The sequence below is a fragment of the Impatiens glandulifera genome, chromosome 5 (assembly GCF_907164915.1).
Source record: "Impatiens glandulifera chromosome 5, dImpGla2.1, whole genome shotgun sequence".
In the NCBI taxonomy this organism is placed as follows: domain Eukaryota; kingdom Viridiplantae; phylum Streptophyta; class Magnoliopsida; order Ericales; family Balsaminaceae; genus Impatiens; species Impatiens glandulifera.
This window is the reverse complement of record NC_061866.1, coordinates 38402251-38427301: the sequence shown is the minus strand read 5'-3', so window position 1 is coordinate 38427301 and position 25051 is coordinate 38402251. Positions and strand designations below refer to the sequence as shown.

Sequence of the window (25051 nt, the reverse complement as noted above, 5' to 3'; positions counted from 1 at the left end):
TTAGAGTGGTGGAAAGGAACTGAAACTTGGTATCAATTCTTTTCAATTATTGTCAAGGATATTTATGCAATCTCATCCTTAAAAGTTATTAGTGAGTCTACTTTCAACTTGGGTAAAAGGATAGTGAATCATTTTAGGAGCAATTTGAATCCTAAAAGAGTGTAAACGTTGGTGTACACAAATGATTGACTAAAAAGAGAATAATTCAATTTATGTAAATACATTCTTCTGATGAACTTGAATTGTTTAAGAAAATTGAAAAAAATAAAAAGTGTGATTTGTTTTATTAATTAAGTCTAAATTAACTAATATTTATTATTATTATTATCGAACCCTAATTGTATTATCAATTTATAAAACAAATTTGCAGATGTAAATACGATTAAAGACCTGAATTACATTTTCTTGCCTCCACTTTAGTCTAACTTTAAGACTATACTTATATTTATTCTGGTTAACTCTAATTTTTTTAAGTAGTTTTAATTTTTAATATTTGTTAGTTTTTCTAAATGTTGAATTTTAAAATTAATATTTTATTTTATGATATATATCTTTATTTTTTAGTTTTGTGTAATGTTTAAGTAGTAACTATATTAAATTGTTTTTTATTTAAGTTAATATATTTTTTAGATATCAAAGGTATAATATTATCGTACCAAAATTAAGATATACCGAAATCAATGTAAGGTAAATGTATGAATTTTTATATACTAAAATTTTCGGTAAGATATAAAGTATATTGTACTGACCCACCCTATTCATACCAAGCTAGTCGCCCCTTGCATTTGTTGGAGTTCCTTTGAAAAGTCAAACTACCACTACTAGATGAAAACTTAGCAGGTAGATTTCAACAATAATTTTTTTTAAAGTAGATTTCAAAAATATTAGTTTACTTTAAATAAAATCTTTTATTTCTAATAAGTCGTAACTCAATTTTTTTGAAAAATTAACTATAAATATACCCGAATAAATTACTGAGTCACCACAAACTACTTTTGTAATGTACTTATTAAGATATTTATAGTCTATTAGTCTCACTTTTATAAGTAATTCTTATTTAACTAGAATGATTTATGTATATAAACGGACAAATATATAAGAGAAATAATTAAACATAAAATAACAAAATAAAAGAATTCTAAAAAAATAATTGTAATATATTTTGATGATGGCTATATATATTCAATAGTTTTAAAAAACTTAATCAAATACAATAAAAATAAATTTTCACTTTAACTAAATTTTGTTATATAAAAAAATGATACATTTAAGTTTTTTTTATTTACAACTTTACAAATAATTTATAAAAAAATAATAATTATTTAAATTTTATTCTATAAATTTTATTGTGTTTAACATGAATTTCATAATATAATAATTGTTAGACAATATTTATATAAAATATATAATTTGAGAAATTTTAATCTTGTGTATGTTGTTTTTTTACTTGTTTTATTTTTTTAATATTGTGTGAAGTTGTCTAATCTCACTTTTGTTATAAATTCTCTTGTATAGATTTTTTTAGATGGAGACAACTGATATAAAATCTTGTAAATATGGTCATTTTTATTCAAAAATTTAGTTTTTTTTCTATTGATTTAATTTTATTTTTCTATTTTTTTTAACGTGAATAATCATATTATCTTAAATTGGCGAAAATAATTTTTGAACGGAGTATATGTTTATGTCTTTTATCTCTTGTACATAATTGTTTCAGTTTTTATTATAACCTCTTAAAAATTTCGAAAACAATTTATTATCCATTAAAATAAAAATATTAATTAAAATATATGTGAAATGTCTGTTAAAAAATAATATTGAACCATCTTTTTTACGTGAACACCATAAAATTATTATTACAAAACTATATATATATATATTATATTATATTATATATATAATTTTTTTAAATAAGTAAAAAAATAAATATGCGTTTTATTATTTGAATATTATATATATTAGTTTATTATCTTTTGTGTATTAATTATATATATATATATATAATTAAATTAGTATTAGTATTCTTTAAAATGCAATGTTACTTATAATTTTATTATAAAATATTTAATATGAAAAAATAAAAGAAATAATATTTTAATAAAAAGATAATTAATTTGTAATTTTAAAAAAAAAACTAATATTATTTTCAAATTAATATTTATTTTTTTTAACTAAAAATTAATTTAGACTTACTCCTTGTAATTGTATGATAACAACCATCAATCTCGGATTTCGATTTTTTAAATCATTTTATAGTGAATTTTTATCCTCGTTTATTATTAATCTTTGGCTCCTTTAAAATATTATTTTACTTATTAGATTTTTATTGTAAAATATCTTATAATCTAATAAAAACTAAATAATAATAATGATTAAATAAAAATAGTTAAATTTCTATTTAAAAAAATTATTATTCATTTGTATTTAAAAACTAATTATCATTTTTTATCACTCAAATTAAATTTCAACATATTAATTTTATCTATTAATTTTATGACCTTACTTCAAACATTCTTCACTTTAGGACTTCATTATTAATTTTATTACCTCACTTTAGAACATTTTATAATGACCTTTTACTCTATCTCATTACTAAATTTTAGTCATTTAAAATATTATTTTACCTATTAAATTTTATTATAAATATATTATCATCTTATGAAAAAAATAATATTAATAATGATTAAATAAATAATTAATTAAATTTTTTATTTAGAAAGAATTAGTAAAAAAACTAAAATTCATTCTATTTTAGAAAATGATATTAATCATTATTTACCATCCAAAATAAATTTAAGATTTATTAATGTTTTGACATTACTTCAAATATTTATCAATTAACCTTATATTATCCGTTATTTCACTTCAAATATTTTGTAATGACATTTTACATTGCTCATTACTAATATCCAGATTATTTAAGATGTTAGTTAATTAATAATTTTTTATTATAAAATATCTTTATCATTATGTAAGACAATAATAATAATATAATATAGTTAAACAAAAATATAATTAAAATTTTAATTTAAAAAATTAATATTTCATAAAAAACATTTTGACTTATTTGTGACCTCGCATTAAAATTTAAACAATATCTAATTATCTCTCATTAAACTTTACTTTGAGCATTTTATACCGATCTTATTCTTATTTTTGGTCTTCAAAAATTGATCTCTCGTATTATTAATCTCGTGACTAACACTCACTCTCAATTCGAACTATAATTCCTCAATTCCTCAAATTATAACTCAAACATATTATTATATTTTATCTTTCAAAGATAATATTGATAATGATTAAATAAAAATATAGTTTAAATTTGTAATTTAAAAACAACTAATATTCTACCAAAAATAAATTTATAACTTACTAATATTTTGACCTCACTTTAAGCATTGTTTAATTGATCTCTCATTAGGCTTTACTTCGAACACTTTGTACCGATCTTAACTTTACTTTTGGCATTTCCTAATTGACCACTCATATTACTGATCTTGTAAGTCATAACTAACACTAAATAAAATATATTTGAAATTTTAATTTAAAAACAACTAATATTCCACCAAAATAAACTTAGACTTACTAATTTGTTACCTTATTTTAAACATTCTTTTAAGTAATTTGTATAGATCTTACCCTTATTTTTGACCTTCACACACACATTTACATAGGGACTTACATATGTTATCTAACAATTATTTTTGGATTCACACACGCATTTACGTAGGCCTTTTCCATCGACCACAAATTCACACGGACATTAACGTGTCCTCTTAATACGAACAATCATTCTCTCATCCCTCAAATTTGCATTTCACACTCCACATGCACCATCATTTTCATTTTAATATTTATAAATTCGTATCAATTTAGACTCGAACTCTGGTCTCAAATATGAAATATGAACACTTTAACCACTAAATCATTTGTGATTGTTGAATTTAATTTAAAATTTTATGTATACATAAATATTTAATCATTGTTATTAAATAATAAATAAAATATATAATGAATAAAAGAAACTTAATTAATTATATAAATAATAAATATAAAAATAAGGTAATAAAAATATTTTTTTTAATAAATTATTTGAATTTTTGAATTAAAGAATAAAGTAAAAATATTTTTAAAATCTAATACATATAACTATATTAAATTAATAAAATTAAATTAAAATAATGGAATAATAGATCAAATATATAATGAATAAAATAAAATAAATTAATTAGAAAAGGTATTATTTTTTTATTAAATTATTTCAAATTTTAATTAAATATTGAGGTAAAATTATTTTTAAAATCTAATATAAAATTATATTAAATAAAAAAAGAATTAAAATAATAGTGTATATAATAAAAATGGAGAGAAGATAATATATATATATATATATATATATATATATATATATATATATATATATTAATTAAAATAAAAAAATCAATTTAATAAACATATAGACTAATAATTTAATTAAAAAAACTCATCTTCTTTAAAATAATCTTTTAGTTGGTAACTCTTCCAATTATTTCATAATTCGTTTATATGATTCGCATGCATGTTAACGGATTTCTTAACCCGATTTATTTTGTCTCATAAAGTGAATTGCGTAGAAGTGCGAGGACCCATTAATTTAAAACTTTTTAAACTTAAGCGTTATTATATATATATATATATATATATATATATATATATATATATATATATAATATATATATAACTAATTTTTTTAATTTCTCTATCATTCTAAACATATTTTATATATAATTTTTTTATTTTCTTTTAATTTATTTATTTAAATAAGTTAAATTTATTTTAAAGTGTTATTTATTTATTATTATTATTATTTAATTAATTTTATAGTTAAATATATAAATTTTAAAATTCTAAATTATAAAATACTTAATTATATATAAAAATAATAATAATATATAATTAATATTTTTGTAAATTAAACTCTTATAATTTAAAATAAATTCTATATTTTATAGAGTTAAACTTTATAAAAAATTTTGAGTAAAAGATTATTTTTCATAAAAATATATTCATCATAAAATTAAGAAAAAACAGGAAAATAAAGAAATTCTAATTATAATGATCAAACAAAAAGTTCTTTTAATCCAAATACAGCTATGACATTTTAATTGATGAAATTTATTTGATTACAATTATTCTTATTAAACAATATTAATGATTTAAAAATATTAATTTTTTTTCTAGAATGTTTTTTAATAAGAGCTGAATACTAACTCTAAGTTCTGAGTTCGGGTCCGTTAGACGGCAAGTTCTGCGCTTGGTTAAATACACTAGTAAAAAATTGACCTTTGACGACAAATATTATCGAAGGTTGTATAAAATTTTTGAAAATGATCCCGAGAGGAACAAATCTTTCGTTATTAAAATTTGATTCCGAGAGTCGTGTAAAACTTTCAGTTTTACAAATTTTTATCAAAAGTTTTACAAAGAACTTTCGGTTTTGCCTTAAAAAAAACAGAATAAATGTGGTCATTGTGAAGGTTATTTAAAGAATCCTCTGGTTTACCTTTCCTAAAATTGTTAATTACAAAGGTTTTCCAATAAACTTTTGGTTTTGACTCATCCCAAAAAAAATGAAAAATAATTCTAAGTTTGAAAATGATTAATTACGAAGGTTTTCAAATAAACCTTCGGTTTTGACTCATTATAACATTTTTAAAAATAATTATAAGTGTTGTGAACGATTAATTCCTAAGGTTTTCTTATAAACCTTCGGTTTTGACTCAGGTTCAAAACCGAAAGTAATATGAAAACTTTCGGTAATGACCTTTATTAATACTAAACCATACCCTTCTTTTCTTGTTTTCGCCTTTCTATTTTCCCTCTCTCTCTCTTCCTCCCGCGCCGCCGCTTCCACTTCTTCTTATTCTTCTCTTCTTCCTCTCTTCTCCTTCTCTTCACTGTCTCGCCGTCGCCAATTCAACGTTAGATTTTATTTATTTGGTTATGTTAGATTTAGATTTGTTATTGGTTAGTTTTAGGTTTGCTAGATTAAGGTTAGTTTAAATTTGATTTTGTTTGTTAAATATATGTATGATCGATTTTGTTAAATTTTAAAGTATATGTACGTATGATTTTGTTTGATATATGTTTGGATTATGTTATAATTTTTTTGATATATTTTGGATTTCGGTTATTGTGTTTGATTTAAGTTATATTAGATTTGAATTATGGTTATTTGGTTTGATTAGTAGATTCATAAATTTATTAATGAAAAGCATTCAGAATGAGTGAAAGGAAGCATATTCGGAAAACACCAGAGAAACTGTCCCTGCCATTCCAGAACTTGATAGCAGCAACAAGAGCAAGAGTATCAAGTTCTGACTTAAGGTCGGTCGCGGAGGAAGAGGCGAGACAAATAGCGTTGGAATTGGAGCAAATCCGATTGAGGGACACGGAAAGAGCTCAATTGGTTACTGAACTAAAAGCGGAGAAGATTCAAATGAAGCAAAAACTGGAGAATCTGGAACAACAAGTTGATTTCTTCATGAGGCATAATCAACCACCCCCTCCTGCCCCCATCTACCAAGTAGATTTAAGTGTTTGAATAATTATGTGTAATCTTTTTCGTTCGACGGATAACATGTTTGGGATAATTGGGTACTAGTTGACTTTTGTTTTTGTTTTAAAATTATAATTATGTTTTGATTTATTAATGTCGTTTATGAATGTTTTTCTATATGTATTTGTTTTCCTTTATTAAAAAACTTTCGTTTTTGACTCTTCCTTAAAAAAATCTGAAAATTTTCTAAGTGTTGAGAGGGGTATTTGTGAAAGTTTATTAGAAAACTTTTGCTTTTGACCCTGGGAAGGGTTATTTGCGTAAGTTTTTCAGAAACTTTCGATTTTGACCCTGGAAGGGTTATTTGCGAAAGTTTTCTATTTGCGAAAGTTTATTAGAAAACTTTCGCTTTTGACCCTTCCTTAAGAAAATCTGAAAAAAAATTAAGTGTTGGAAAAATGTATTTGCGAAAGTTTATTGGAAAAGGGAATTGTTTAGCCATGTCCAAGCCCCTCGGCTAGGGTATCCTCATGCACATCATCTCCACGCCATTGGAATTGGACATCATCGTCCCCAAGCTTCCCGTGACTACGGACACTTGTATCACTGCAACCAGAGTTGGCCCCGAGTTTTAGTCTACCCAGTTACCGGTAGAAAAATAATAATATTTTTTGTTGTTGTTTTAGGTTTAGTTTTTTATTAAAAAAATTATTATTTTTTATAAAATTTGTAAATATAACTAAATAAAAATATTAAGTTTGTATCTTAAACCACTAAATTATAAGCTTTTATGTTTAAAGAATCATAAATTTAATTAAATATTTATATTTTATTAAATAAATTGCCTTGTTGCCCGAGGACTTACCTGACTACGACAGTCATAGTCGATTAGAGGACATCATGTCGATTAGAGGACATCATCAATAATAATGACTCTTATATTCGACATCATCAATAATAGTGACTTATATGCGCTTGAATTTAGGATGACTTATATGCGCTTGAATTTAGGGGTATTGTTATTGTGATATTATGCTGAATAAAAAACACATTTTATATATTATAGAGAACTAAGTATCGTGAATAAAAATATTCATTTTATATATTATGGCGATGCTTGTATAAAAGATTATATATAATTTAGATTTTGTAGTTGTTTATTAAATTAACCCTGGCTAGTAAAGCCAATCGAAGTCGAAGAAGATCAAACGTGCATTAAGATCATCATCTAAATGGACATTTTAACAAAAACACTTAATAAGTAGAGTGAAATAGTATTAAACGCAATCGATATAGCCGACATTTCATTCCATTTTTAATGTAAAAGGTATTAACAGCAAAAATAAGAGATCAATTATATATGTGGTATTTCATGACATTGACAACCCCACAAACTTCTTACACAACGAAAGCTACTACTAAAAGAAGTGACCAATTCTTCAGAAATCCTAAACTAAAGCAGCCAAAGTTTTGTACAAGTAGAAAACCAGAATCTCGATATATTCTCCATTAATTGTAAAATCTAACCTAGATAAAACTATCCATGGATTTAGACTTGGGACTTGCTATTTGGAACTTCCGCTACTGTTCTTCAAAACCCATATTGGTCCACTAGATGTGCATAAATCATTCATGACCTGGAGTAAATTGAACAAAGAGTGGGAATGGTGATGACAACAACAAAAATCACACTTAATATTGGCAAATTTATAGAATATTATACATCTGTGATGAATTTTGTTTGGCAAAATTGTGATTTTCATGATTTTTTGACATTATTAAATTGGTTATTTAAAAAAATATATACAAAGTTAAAGTTGGGCAAAATATGATGATAATAAGATTCTTATCTGACCATTTGGTATTCATTGGGAGTAACATCTCTGCCAAGTTGCATTTTTGCAGCTTCCATAATGGTTGCTTTCCTAAGCTTTGCATTTGCTCCTTCAACAATAAGAAGACCAATGACAACATTCCTGTAGAAAGCAACGAGTAATAAATTAACTTGTTCCATAATCACTAGATCAATAGTGTCATAATAAGAGAAATTTCAACTAACCTGAAAGAATCATACTCAGGGTGATCATATGATGTCTTTGGAACATAAACACCATGAATATCTATAGCAACTTGCCCAATCATTTCCACAAGTTCAGATCGAGGGGCGTCAACACCATTTGCTGCAGCTATTGCTTCCTTAGCCATCCCTTTTGGACGAGTAGATTCTGAAACTGCCATTTCACGCAGACGTTGGCAAATCTGTTGAAAGCTGCCCAGGACAAAATAAACCCTTCAAATGTCAAATTCCTTTCATTTGAAGTTATTCTTTTTTTTTTGCATTTGGGATTAGAATGATGTAAATGATTGGAGTTATGTGGTGTTTGGGATTAATTGAAAAAATCCCAAATAAACCAAACCCAAAGTTTAACATAAGCTTAAGATAAAAAACAAAACAAAAAATGACTATCGGAATTCCTAAATCATACCTGCAATGTTTGTGTGTCTGAAAAAGTTTATTGAGAGCTTTTGGAAGCGCTTCTCGTGTCTCATTTGACATTGTAGCCTTGGAGGCTGCTCCAGCTGGATTATTTGGCATGTTTTTGGTGGGATTATTGACTGCTCCAGGTTTATCAGGCGCAGCCTTTGCAGAACCCTTCAGACCAAGCTCGCCCTTCTTTTGGAAAACACTAGAAATAATTGTTTTTTCTATACGCTCCCAATGTTGATCCTGCTCCTTCACAATATTAGAGTGACTTTTAATAAATGACACATCTGGAGCCTCTTTAAATTTCCAGTCTTGCAAGGAAGGTCTCTCAATAGCCAAATCAATCAACGCTTCTTTCATAAATTTCCCTAAAGGGCCTGCCTCCTTTACTTGGTCATAGCTGACAAGAATATTTTTTCTAAACAGAAGAATAACATAGTCTCTAGCTAGAGGTTGTTTATTAGATCCTTTGAGAAAATCCTTTAACAATGAGCAGGGTGGTGATTCCCTAGCTCAACTTGGAAAAGGAGGAGCAGTTCTGATGGTGTGCAGGACTTGTGGAAAGAAAGGTGATCACTGGACATCAAGATGCCCATACAAGGATTTGGCAATGCCAACTGATGGCTTCGTTGATAAATCAACTGTTGCTGCTGGTCAAGACACAACTGCTGCTTCTGGAACTGCCACCAAGGGCAGGTGCTGAAAGGCCTGCAGCCGGATCTAATATGAGGAGAAGGAATGATGAGAACTCTGTCTGTGTGACTAATTTATCAGAAGACACTCACGAGCCTCTGATCTTCACGAACTCTTCAGGACCTTTGGATCTGTTATCCGTGTCTATGTTGCCATTGATCAAAAGACTGGCATGAGAAGAGGTTTTGGTTTGGTTAATTTTTCCAACAGGGAAGATGGTGAGAGGGCAATAGCTAAGCTCAATGGGTATGGCTATGACAATCTTATAGGTCAAACTTTCATCGAGCATTCTCAAAAGAATTAGAGATTTCGGCGTTAAACTTAAGTTATCCCCGGTTAGAACGGTTTTGGAAGGAAAGAGGGTAGTGGACGACTCGATTGTACGTGGAACCACCTCTACAAAGATCGTGAGGATGTTAAACCCTAAACCTAAACCACTATTGGGGTTAAAAGGAAAATGAATGAAATGAAGGAAAGTCATGGGTGATTGAGTTGTGGACCGATGACTAGGAGCAGGCATTGTAGAGAGCTTATTTTGCCATTAAGCCTACACCACATTTCTAGAAGAAGGTTGCTAAGCTGGTAATTTTCTCTTCTTTGCACCTTTTTTTTTGATAAATTGAAATGAAACATTGGATATTGAATTTTAAGGCATTACAGAAAACTTATTTTGCCTTGAAGTCTACACCCCATTTCTGGAAGAAGACTGCTAAGTATGTAATTTTCTCTTGAAGTTGGTAAGAACACTTTGTCTTTTGTTTTTGAATATGATGATCAGATTTTGGATAAAACTGTCTCTCAGAAAAGGGAAAAGGAATGAAGTGAAGGAAAGTCGTGGGGGTGATTGAGTTGTGGACCGACTAGGAGCAGGCATTGTAGAGAGCTTATTTTGTCATTAAGTCTACACCACATTTCTGGAAGAAGGGTGCTAAGCAGGTAATTTTCTATTCTTTACACCTTTTTTGTTTGATAAATTGAAATGAAACATTGAATACTGAATTTTAAGGCATTACAGAAAACCTATTTTTCCATGAAGTCTACACCCTATTTCTGGAAGAAGACTGCTAAGCTGGTAATTTTCTCTTCTATGCACCTTTTTGGTTTCATAAATTGAAATAAAGCATTGAATACCGAATTTTAATTACTGAATGGTATTTTGAAAAAGTAAATGATGAATAGTTATATACATTTTAAGTACCAGATGAGGTAAAAAGAAAATGTATTTAGTAAGAACTCAATGGATGTATTATATATATATATATATATATATATATATATATATATATATATATATATATGAACTGCAAGATGAAAGAAATAATAAGGTGACAACAAATTTGAAAATTAGTCTCCAACCATTTATTGGAAGACGGATTGATGAGTTTGTGGACCGGTCAAAATCAGAATCTCTCCATCTCTTGAAGTTGGTAAGAACACTTTGTCTTTTGTTTGTTAATATGGTCAGATTTTGGATAAAACTGCCTCTCAAACTTTTGTTGCTAAATTCAAATTGTACAATACAAAATTACTCATTTAAATTATTAATTTTTTTCTTATGGACAAAAAGTTATAATGGATTAATAAAAGAATATAAAATATAGTAAATTACATTATAAAATTTTAATCTTTAAACATCTTTTTCCTATTTATTATGATAAAAATATGAAAGGGTTATAACTTTTTTAATAATAAATTTTTATTTTTTACCATTCTCATTTATAACTTTTATATATATACTCCTTTCTCATACAATCACTTATATTTTACTAACAAAGTTGAGATTAAGTAATCCTATTTCTTCTAATATTTTTACATGTTTCTTTATTATTTATATGACATCTTTGTGTGCTTTGTAGGGCCAATTTTCATTAATTTGATATTTTTAACGATTGTATCGGAATTAATAAACAACATTCTGAACGAGATGTCAATGGACACTCGATTAGTATGTTAATCATTTTTTTGTGTTGGTTATTGACATTTCTTTAGCTTTATGATGGAATATATATATATATATATAGTTAACATGTCTAAAAGATAAATCTTTTAGCTATGTATTATTTTTTCTATGTTATCTGTTTGGACTTAAATTACACAATTAAAGTTAGAAATTTATTTTTGATTAATAATTGTATAATATTTTCTTTTCAATTCTTTTATATGGTATTTTAGAATTCCAACATAGCTCAGGGTGAGTAATCTTTTTCAACTAAATTTTTTTTTTTTCTTCAATAGGATTGAATTAGACAAATTAGAAATATTAACTTTTATATAGTATAAGTTCTCTGGTATTTCTTCTATTATTATTATATTGAAAATTTTAAGTTACTTTTTAAAAATTGAAAATGATTAGATGTTAACAAAAGAATACATTAAAAATATATGATTATTTGTTAATAAAATTTTAAAATGACTAGATATTAACGTGTTTTTTAAATATTTAATAACGTTTAAGGTAAGGTTTAACATCAAATAAAACTAAATTACTCGGGTGTTATTATTTTTTTTTATAAGTTCAATTTTCATTTTATATGGTATGGTGAGCCCATAGAAAATATACCTTACTTTTTTTTTGAACTAAATGATACAATTGATGCACTTTTTACTTAAATTGTAACATTTAAAATGTTATTCAAAAAGTTTACATTAAAATTATTTTTATATTTTTACATTTATAATTGATATCTTCAAAAAAAAAATAATAACCCTCAAGGCTCTACATAAATATAAAGTTAAAGAAAAACAACATTATTCAATATTATAATTATGTCAATTCAATTAGTAGGTTGGAGAGATGAATGTATATGCTTATTTTATTTTTGTCCGAAAAAAACTATATATTCTTATTAAATCATAATATATTTTTAATTTTTCACATTATATATTCAATTTAGATTTACAAGTTAATTTATTTTTTTTAAATAATAATTCATTAATAAAAAACGTAATGTCTTTTATCATTCTAATTTGTATGAATATTAAAAATTCATTTTAATTTTCTCGTACCTACAACGTAGGATATTCTACTAGTAGACTTAAGGACACCTAAATATAACTGAGTTATAAATTTATTGTCATCAAATAACTCTAAAGACTTATATGTATTAATATAAATTATATTATTCATATTTTATTTAACTATAAGAAGTACCTGTGATGTAAATAGATAAATATATAAAAAAAAATTAAGATATAAAATTTTTAAAATCATTCTTTTATAAAACAAATGAATCATAATATATTAATGGTGGCTATAATATTCAATACTTAAAAAAAAAACTTAATCAAATACAATAAACATATATTTTCACTTTTTTCACATTTATTAAATTTATTAAATTTTCTTATATAAAAAAATGACACATTTAAGTTTCATTTTTTATTTATAATAATACACACAAATTATAAAAATTTAATAATCATTTAAATTTTATTACATAATGGTTAGACATTATTTATATAAAATATATAAGTTTGAAAATTTAATATTGTGTGTATATGTTGTTTTTTTACTTTGTTTTATTTTTTTAATATTGTGTGAAGTTATATAATCTCATATTTATTATAAAATTTTCGTTTATAGATTTATTTTTAAGATTGGGACAACTAAAATAAAATCTTGCAAATATGGTCATTTTTTTCTATTTTTTTTGTTTTTTCGTTCTATCATTTAATTTTATTTTACAATTTTTTAAAATAAGAATTATTATATCATCTTAAATTGGCGAAAATAATATTTGAACGAAATATATGTTTGTGTGTTTTCTCTCTTATTCATAATTGTTTCAGCTTTTACTTTATCCTCTCGAAAATTTTAAAAATAATTTATTGTTTATTAAAAGCTAAAATATTAATTAAAATATATGTAGTGTCTATTAAAAAAATAATATTGAATCAATTTTTTTTTTTTTGTCAACACTATAAAATTCTTGTTTCAAAACTACGTATTGTTAAACAATAACAATAATTATTATTTTTATTAATCATAATAATAATTCAATTTTATAATATTTTGTGTAAAAACATTATATTAATATTTAAAATGACATTTAAAAATTAATTGATTTTAATTTTATTTTTAACCGTTTTGTGGGCGTGTCAACCCACAATCTGACCAATTATCCATTTACTGTCACATATATATTAAAATTAACCACAGATCTCGACCCGACAATCCAAACACATGAAATTAAGCATTATTATATATATATATATTAATTAGTAAGTTAAAAAATTGAATTTATATTATTAAAAATGTCTCGTGTTTATCAAATTTGATTTCTAATATAAAATATAAAATCTTATTAGACTAGTTGGTTAAAAAGTGATATTTGTTTTGTTAGATTAATGACGGTAAAAATGACTAATTCGACTTTCTAGCAAGTTTGAAACATACTTATAATATTTTTATTTTTATTTTTAACCGTCTTAATTTTATGGACGGATAAACTCATAATCCGACCCAAATATTCATTACTATCACATATATATTCAAGTTAACCATCTCCCGACAGAGGACATTTTAAAATTAAGCATGATATTATATATATATAATACTTATTTTTGTTGGGATAACGATCAATTCCATCGGTTGGTTTTGATGGTATTACCAACCGCCCAAAACCCAACTCAGATCTTCTGCTACCGATTGTCGTGTTCCCCTGTGGCGGACCAATCAGATTGCAGCATTATTATTTTAGTAATAAATCAATCTGGGTAGGAGACGGAGGGAGGGAGAATCCGGAATCCGGGTTTCGGCCCGGGTTCACACCAGACGACGTTAACGGCAGCGCCTGTTAACGCCAGGAAATTATATAATATTCATATGATACCCAGATAAGATATCTTCGCTCAGGGCACCGTGTCAGAGGGAAGGGTGAGATGCGATGGGAGCGAAGATCTACACGCCCGTTTCCCTGACCCTCATGTAAACCCCCCATACCCACCCATGAGAAGACCGCTTGCCTTCCATGAAAATACAATTACCCGTCTATGTAAAGACCAAATTGACAGGGATTTTATATTTACGTTTATTAAATATTAATTTAATTTATTAAAAAACACATGCATCGATATAATATTCGTTTCAATTAATTCATTCATTTTTTTTCTAGGAATTTTATTTCATTTTTTATTTCATTTTTTTGGCTTGGAGACCCTCAGGAGCGAAGATATATTTGCTTCAATTAATTTTAATAATTATATTTCCGTTTATTAAATATTAATTCAATTAATTTATATTTTTTTAAATTAATTTTATTTAATTCTGTTATTTAATTTTTTTTGTCTCGAGACCCTCTGGAGCGAAGATATATTTCCTTCAATTAATTTTAATAAAAACATCATGTAACCCCCCAACCCACCCATGACAAGACCGCCTGCCTGCCATGGAAAGACACTTACCCGTCTATGTGAAGACCAAAATGACATGGATTTTATATTTCCATTTATTAAATATTAATTCAATTAATTGAAGATGACATGCAGCAACCGAACAAATCTTCGCTTCAATTCCTTGGCTATTTTTTTTGTTTTTTTTATTTCATTTTTTTTGGCTGGAGACCCTCATGAGCGAAGATATATTTGCTTAAATTAATTTTAATAAAAACCTCATGTAAAACCCCCATACCCACCCATGAGAAGACCGCTTGCCTACCATGTAAAGACACTTACCCGTCTATGTAAAGACCAAAATGACATATATTTTATATTTCCGTTTATTAAATATTAATTCAATTAATTGAAGATGACATGCAGCAACCGAACAAATCTTCGCCTCAATTACTGGCTAGTTTTTTTCTTGTTTTTTTTATTTCCGTTTATTAATAAATATTAATTTAATTAATTTAAAATGACATGCAGCGATATAATATTCGTTTCAATTAATTCATTCAATTTTTTTGTTTTTTTTATTTTAATTTTTTTGCTGGAAGAGAATATTTGTTCGCCTAGACCATGTTCCATGTAAAATGGATTGAATAGTCGCTTCTCGAGAGAACACTTATTCGCCCCTGGTCCCTGTGTCATGTGACATGGAATAAATAGTCGCTTTTCGAAAGAAGATCAATCCCATGTATTGGCTTTGATGGTATTACCAACCCCCAACAACGTAGTCATTAAATGTACACGACTAAACAAATTTATTGATATTTCTTATTTTAACTTTTTATTATTTTTATTAATACATGTAATACAAAATTAAACAAAAGGATTAACTTTTATAAAATATTCAATCTTAAAACTTTTTAAGTACAAATTTTGAAAGTCTCCAAAAGATATAAAGTGTACAAAAAAATCTAGGAAGTCTTTAAAATATACCAAATGTATATTAATATTTTTCACTATATATTACAAATAATTCCAAATGATAAAAGTTAATAATATAGAAAAATATACTATTTATTTATTTTGTTTAGCATATATTAAAAAATAAAATCACTTAAACACTAAAATCACTAAATATATATTAAAATATTATGAAAAAATTACTCTAAAAATATCACTAAATAAAACAAGGTCAATATCGATGATCAATCGCTAAAAATTGTTCAATATAGAATTGGTATAGGCCAATATCGATTGTACAATGAATGGTAAGCACAAGTTAACAACAAACATCAATAACAATAACGACCTTATTTTTGTTAACATTACCGTTAATAACGCTCTCTTATTTTTGTAGCTAGCTCTAACGTCGCTAATAAGAATAACTCATTTTCCTTGGCACAACATCAATGCCAACAGTTGGTTGATGATATTACCAACTGCCCTACACCGAAGTCATCAAACGTACACGACCAAACAAATTTTCTTATATTTCTTGTTTTAACTTTTTTTTTATAAATAAATTATGTAATACATATTTATGAAATATTCAATCTTGAAACTTTAAGCACAAGTTTGAAAATTTCCAATAGGTACTTATTGTATATATAGTAAATTATAATACTTATTTGGTTAGTTAGAATTTATATCTAGAGCCATATTTAGGTATAAATTATTACTTGAAAGGGTATAATAAAGTATCTATTTAAACAAGTTACAAAAATATATAAATTTTTATAAAATTTAAAATTCCTCTTTTCCTCCTTAATTTTATAAAATTATAATTTCTTTATTATATTTTAAAATATAATAATCATAATAATAAATTATAACTAAATATTTAAATGGGTTTAATTTTATAATTTAATAATAATAATAAATACTTAATTTTTATTTTTATTTAATTTTTAAAATTTATATATATTTTTATCTCTGTATATAAACAATTCTATTATAAAAAATTTAAGTGTGACAATTTTATATTTAATTAAATATAATAATTATTTTAAAAAACTAATAATGTTAATTAAAAATAATAGTCATATATATACAATTAATAAATTATATTTATAATTAATTAATTAGTGATATTATAATTTATACAACTTATATCTATATATAATTTATTTTTGAAACTAATTTATAATTATACTATTTAATTTCAAATATTATCTTTTATAAATAATATCAACAATTAACTTATTAACACAATATAATATAAAAAAAATACAAACTTATAAACATAATTTTAATTCTCTTATTGAATAAAAATTAATTTATAATATACAAAAACATAATCAAAGGTACTACTAAACTAAGCTCTATTATAATCTAAGAATTGCAATTTTTATTTCAAAACAGTAAGCTTACACACATCATTTTATCCGTTTTGATAAAGCTTATACACAACCTCCATTTAAATCCATGCTGATTTCTTAATATATATATATATATATATATATATATTAGAAAAGTCATTTCAAATCATTCACTTAATTTTCTCCTCTCAAAATATTTACTTAATTCATTTTAAATCACTATCATTTTTTTCTCATTGAACTTTTAAATAAGTCATAACTTATGATAAATGTAGGTTTTAAAATGTACTTAACTGTATTTTTTTTGTTGGGGTTTAAGGTAAATTTGTGATCTTATCAAATATATAGATTAAATTTAATGGTTCTAGCTAGTGTTTTTAAAAATAAAATATACATACACAGCACACGTTTACATTTTAAAAGACAACAATCATTGAATTGATTTGTATAATTTATTAACTTTATTTTCTTATGAGTCCAGACATTATTGTTTTCCATATCAAAGATGAAAATAAGACTCTTTTGTGTCTTTATTTAGAGAAGAATTGAAGAACCATGAAGAAGACCTTATAAGGCTCTGGAATTGAGTTAATTCCCTTTCTTTGGTTTTGTGGCATGGATCCCGCCCTCCTTGTGACATGCGCCTCTCCTGCTATCGCCCTCTTGATTGGGACATTCTTTAGTGTCTCTAGTGGTATGTATTTCAGTCGACATTACCACCCTTATTTCAGTAGACATAACCATCATTAATATCAGGATTAGGATGCCACACTTAATCTCCAACTTAGCCATTGATAAAAAGAGAAACAAATATGTTCAAAGGGATCTACTAAACTTATATTGATAGAGTGTGAGAGAGATAAGGAGGATTCATCTTATAAATACAAGAGATAAATAGATTAAGAGAGTATAGATTTCAACAATATTTGTTTTTTTAAAGTAGATTTCAAGAATATTAGTTTTCTTTAAATAAAAATTTGTATTTATAATAAATTAATAAGTCATAACTAGGGGTGTAAACGAGTCGAGCCGAGCTCAACTTCCCTGGCTCGAGTTCGGTTCGACTCATTGTTATTGTTTCGGCCGAGCTAAGCTTGAACTCGTCTCGATCATATAACTATAGGCTTGAATTCGGCTCGAAAGGCTCAAATTTTAATATATTTATATATTAATTTTTTATATTAAAATATATATATATAATGGAAGTCGAGAATCCATTCATCAAATCGTACAACCCTCTGTGTATTTTTTTTGTTTTACTCTTCGTAACTCTTACTCAACCACGACTTGGTTCACTTAAGAATGGACGTATTGGTTCACATAAGAATACATGTAGAATACCTAAAGAAGTTATTAATTTTCAAGCAAGTTTGAGAAAATAAAGTCGTGTATTTTATTTGAAATAACTTGAAAACATATTAGACTCTATTATGTTTATTTTCAAAAATAAAATACTTTACAATGAAATAAAAATAATTTTATATCTTATAAAATATAATATAGTAAGATTGTATATATTAAATAATATTACAGTATAAGTATATATTTTGATTTAATTTTTAAAAATTATACTTCTATAATTAAATTAATATCAAATCTATATATTTTTTATAATTTATAAGTATTTTATATAATATATATATATATATATTAATTTATAAATATTATTTTGATATATCTGGATAAAATAAAATATGTTTATATCTTATAAAATATAATATATTGAGATTGTGTATAATAAATTATATTACAGCACAATTATATTTTGATTTGATTTTCAAAAATTATGTTGTTATAATTAAATTAATATCAAATTTATCTTATAAATATTATATAACATATATTTTTTTATTTATAAGTATATTTTGGCGCCTAGCATCTCTTACAGTTCGTATAGCAGCATACCTTCCATAATCTATAAACTCATAGTTAGTACTATGTGTATATATATGTATCAAATTTTGATTTAAAAAATAAATTAAAAAACAATATATGATTAGGCTCGAAAAAGCTCGACGGGTCATCAAACGAGTCTTACCGAAGCTCGAATTTGATTTTGACCGAACACGAATCAAACTTTGACCGAGCCACTCACGAGCAACTCACAAGCTACTCGGCTCATTTACACCATTAGCTCATATATAATACTTTTAACCAAATAAATAATTTTGTTTAATTTATTTATAATAATATAATTTTTGAAAATCATTTCAAAATATATTTATACTGAAATATTATTCAATATATAACATCTCTACATTATCAATAGGATTAAAAAAATCCAACCAAATTTTCAATCTCTTAGAGTGGTGGAAAGGAAGTGAAACTTGGTATCAATTCTTTTCAATTATTGTCAAGGATATTTATGCAATCTCATCCTTAAAAGTTATTAGTGAGTCTACTTTCAACTTGGGTAAAAGGATAGTGAATCATTTTAGGAGCAATTTGAATCCTAAAAGGGTGTAAACGTTGGTGTACACAAATGATTAACTAAAAAGAGAATAATTCAATTTATGTAAATACATTCGGATGATGAACTTGAATTGTTTAAGAAAATTGAAAAAAAAAATAAAAAGTGTGATTTGTTTTATTAATTAAGTCTAAATTAACTAATATTTATTATTATTATTATCGAACCCTAATTGTATTATCAATTTATAAAACAAATTTGCAGATGTAAATACGATTGAAGACCTGAATTACATTTTCTTGCCTCCACTTTAGTCTAACTTTAAGACCATACTTATATTTATTCTGGTTAACTCCAATTTTTTTAAGTAGTTTTAATTTTTAATATTAGTTAGTTTTTCTAAATGTTGAATTTTAAAATTAATATTTTATTTTATGATATATATCTTTATTTTTTAGTTTTGTGTAATGTTTAAGTAGTAACTATATTAAATTGTTTTTTATTTAAGTTAATATATTTTTTAGATATCAAAGGTATAATATTATCGAACCAAAATTAAGATATACCGAAATCAATGTAAGGTAAATGTATGAATTTTTGTATACTAAAATTTTCGGTAAGATATAAAGTATGGATAAAAAAATTAAAGTATATTGTACTGACCCACTCTATTCATACCAAGCTAGTCGTCGCCTTGCATTTGTTGGAGTTCCATTGAAAAGTCAAACTCAACCACTACTAGATGAAAACTTAGCAGGTAGATTTCAACAATAATTTTTTTTTTTAAAGTAGATTTCAAAAATATTAGTTTACTTTAAATAAAATCTTTTATTTCTAATTAGTCGTAACTCAATTTTTTTGAAAAAATAATTATAAATATACCCGAATAAATTACTGAGTCACCACAAACTACTTTTGTAATGTACTTATTAAGATATTTATAATCTATTAGTCTCACTTTTATAAGTAATTCTTATTTAACTAGAATGATTTATGTATATAAACGGACAAATATATAAGAGAAATAATTAAACATAAAATAACAAAATAAAAAAATTCTAAAAAGATTCTAAAAAAATAATTGTAAAATATTTTGATGATGGCTATATATATTCAATAGTTTTAAAAAACTTAATCAAATACAATAAAAATAAATTTTCACTCTAACTAAATTTTGTTATATAAAAAAATGATACATTTAAGTTTTTTTTTATTTACAACTTTACAAATAATTTATAAAAAATTAATAATTATTTAAATTTTATTCTATAAATTTTATTGTGTTTAACATGAATTTCATAATATAATAATTGTTAGACAATATTTATATAAAATATATAAGTTTGAGAAATTTTAATCTTGTGTATGTTGTTTTTTTACTTGTTTTATTTTTTTAATATTGTGTGAAGTTGTCTAATCTCACTTTTGTTATAAATTCTCTTGTATAGATTTTTTAGATGGAGATAACTGATATAAAATCTTGTAAATATGGTCATTTTTATTCAAAATTTTAGTTTTTTTTCTATTGATTTAATTTTATTTTTCTATTTTTTTAACGTGAATAATCATATTATCTTAAATTGGCGAAAATAATTTTTGAACGGAATATATGTTTATGTCTTTTATCTCTTGTACATAATTGTTTCAGCTTCTATTATAATCTCTTAAAAATTTCGGAAACAATTTATTATCCATTAAAATCAAAATATTAATTAAAATATATGTGAAATGTCTGTTAAAAAATAATATTCAACCATCTTTTTTACGTGAACACCATAAAATTATTATTACAAAACTATATATATATATATATATATATTATATTATATATATAATTTTTTTAAATAAGTAAAAAAATAAATATGTGTTTTATTATTTGAATATTATATATATTAGTTTATTATCTTTTGTGTATTAATTATATATATATATATATATATAATTAAATTAGTATTAGTATTCTTTAAAATGCAATGTTACTTATAATTTTATTATAAAATATTTAATATGAAAAAAAAAGAAATAATATTTAAATAAAAATCTAATTAATTTGTAATTTAAAAAAAAAATTATTAAAAAACTAATATTCTTTTCAAATTAATATTCATTTTTTTTTTAACCAAAAATTAATTTAGACTTACTCCTTGTAATTGTATGATTACAACCATCAATCTCGGATTTCGATTTTTTAAATCATTTTATAGTGAATTTTTATCCTCGTTTATTATTAATCTTTGGCTCCTTTAAAATATTATTTTACTTATTAGATTTTTATTATAAAATATCTTATAATCTAATAAAAACTAATTAATAATAATGATTAAATAAAAATAGTTAAATTTCTATTTAAAAAAATTATTATTCATTTGTATTTAAAAACTAATTATCATTTTTTATCACTTAAATTAAATTTCAACCTATTAATTTTATCTATTAATTTTATGACTTTACTTCAAACATTCTTCACTTTAGGACTTCATTATTAATTTTATTACCTCACTTTAGAACATTTTATAATGACCTTTTACTCTATCTCATTACTAATTTTTAGTCATTTAAAATATTATTTTAGCTATTAAATTTTATTGTAAATATATTATCATCTTATGAAAAAAATAATATTAATAATGATTAAATAAATAAATAATTAAACTTTTTATTTAGAAAGAATTAGTAAAAAACTAAAATTCATTCTATTTTAGAAAATGATATTAATCATTATTTACCATCCAAAATAAATTTAAGATTTATTAATGTTTTGACATTACTTCAAATATTTCTCAATTAACCTTATATTATCCGTTATTTCACTTCAAATATTTTGTAATGACATTTTACATTGCTCATTACTAATATCCAGATTATTTAAGATGTTAGTTAATTAATAATTTTTTATTATAAAATATCTTATCATTATGTAAGACAATAATAGTAATAATATGGTTAAACAAAAATATAATTAAAATTTTAATTTAAAAAATTAATATTTCATCAAAAACATTTTGACTTATTTGTGACCTCGCATTAAAATTTAAACAATATCTAATTATCTCTCATTAAACTTTACTTTGAGCATTTTATACCGATCTTATCCTTATTTTTGGTCTTCAAAAATTGACCTCTCGTATTATTAATCTCGTGACTAACACTCACTCTCTCAATTCGAACTATAATTCCCCAATTCCTCAAATTATAACTCAAACATATTATTATATTTTATCTTTCAAAGATAATATTGATAATGATTAAATAAAAATATAGTTTAAGTTTTAATTTAAAAACAACTAATATTCTACCAAAAATAAATTTATAACTTACTAATATTTTGACCTCACTTTAAACATTGTTTAATTGATCTCTCATTAGGCTTTACTTCGAGCACTTTGTACCGATCTTAACTTTACTTTTGACATTTCCTAATTGACCACTCATATTACTGATCTCGTAAGTCATGACTAACACTAAATAAAATATATTTGAAATTTTAATTTAAAAATAACTAATATTCCACCAAAATAAACTTAGACTTACTAATTTGTTACCTTATTTTAAACATTCTTTTAAGTAATTTGTACAGATCTTACCCTTATTTTTGACCTTCACACACACATTTACATAGGGACTCACATATGTCATCTAACAATTATTTTTGGATTCACACACGCATTTACGTAGGCCTTCTCCATCGATCACAAATTCACACGACATTAACGTGTCCTTTTAATACGAACAATCATTCTCTCATCCCTCAAATTTGCATTTCACACTCCACATGCACCATCATTTTCATTTTAATATTTATAAATTCGTCTCAATTTAGACTCGAACTCTGGTCTCAAATATGAAATATAAACACTTTAACCACTAAATCATTTGTGATTGTTGAATTTAATTTAAAATTTTATGTATACATAAATATTTAATCATTGTTATTAAATAATAAATAAAATATATAATGAATAAAAGAAACTTAATTAATTATATAAATAATAAATATAAAAATAAGGTAATAAAATATTTTTTTTAATAAATTATTTGAATTTTTGAATTAAAGAATAAAGTAAAAATATTTTTAAAATCTAATACATATAACTATATTAAATTAATAAAATAAAATTAAAATAATGGAATAATAGATAAAAGATATAATGAATAAAATTAATTAATTAGAAAAGGTATTATTTTTTTATTAAATTATTTTAAATTTTAATTAAATACTGAGGTAAAATTATTTTTAAAATCTAATATAAAATTATATTAAATAAAAAAAGAGTTAAAATAATGGTGTATATAATAAAAATGGAGAGAAGATAATATATATATATATATATATATATATATATATATATATTAATCAAAATAAAAAAATCAATTTAATAAACATATAGACTAATAATTTAATTAAAAAAAACTCATCTTCTTTTAAATAATCTTTTAGTTGGTAACTCTTCCTATTATTTCATAATCCTTTTGTATGATTCGTATGTTAACGAATTTCTTAACCCGACCTGTTTTGTCCGCGGTAGTGCGGGACCCATTAATTTAAAACTTTTTAAACTTAAACGTTATTATATATATATATATATATATATATATATATATATATATATATATATAACTAATTTTTTTAATTTCTCTATCATTGTAAACATATTTTATATATAATTTTTTATTTTCTTTTAATTTAGTGAATGATTGCAGTGAGTTTAAATTTTATTATATATATATATATATATATATATATATATATATATATATATATATATATATATATATATATATATATATATATAATTTTCGATGGGAACATAAGACCCTACGGATTAATATATATTTATTTAAATAAATAAGTTAAATTTATTTTAGTGTTATTTATTTATTATTATTATTATTTAATTAATTTTATAGTTAAATATATAAATTTTAAAATTAAACTTTTATAATTTAAAATAAACTCTAGATTTTATAGAGTTAAACTTTATAAAAAATTTTGAGTAAAATATTATTTTTCATAAAAATATATTCATCATAAAATTAAGGAAAAACAGGAAAATAAAGAAATTCTAATTATAATGATCAAACAAAAAGTTCTTTTAATCCAAATACAGCTATGACATTTTAATTGATGAAATTTATTTGATTACAATTATTCTTATTAAACAATATTAATGATTTAAAAATATTAATTTTTTTTCTAGAATTTTTTTTAATAAGAGCTGGATACTAACTCTAAATTCTGAGTTCGGGTCCGTTAGACGGCAAGTTCTGCGCTTTGTTAAATA

General features: G+C 23.6%; 2 protein-coding genes across 2 annotated transcripts; one reads left to right on the top strand and one right to left on the bottom strand.

Annotated features, from left to right (window-relative positions):
* Nucleotides 1-7957: 7957 nt before the first annotated feature.
* LOC124937852 lies at nucleotides 7958-9515 on the bottom strand. The gene is made up of 4 exons (XM_047478181.1): nucleotides 9025-9515; nucleotides 8598-8807; nucleotides 8394-8514; nucleotides 7958-8175 (listed from the first exon to the last, which is right to left on the bottom strand). Exons 1-4 carry the CDS (start codon nucleotides 9381-9383, stop codon nucleotides 8104-8106), a joined length of 762 nt encoding a protein of 253 aa, XP_047334137.1. The 5' UTR covers nucleotides 9384-9515; the 3' UTR covers nucleotides 7958-8103.
* A 1-nt stretch (nucleotide 9516) lies between these two features.
* LOC124939308 (eukaryotic translation initiation factor 3 subunit G-like) lies at nucleotides 9517-10183 on the top strand (the record flags this gene model as incomplete). Its single annotated transcript, XM_047479793.1, is given in 3 exon segments — nucleotides 9517-9716; nucleotides 9718-9814; nucleotides 9817-10183. Coding segments are annotated over 3 exon segments (501 nt in total), but the record flags the coding sequence as incomplete, so codon positions are not given.
* Between the last annotated feature and the right edge of the window lie 14868 nt (nucleotides 10184-25051).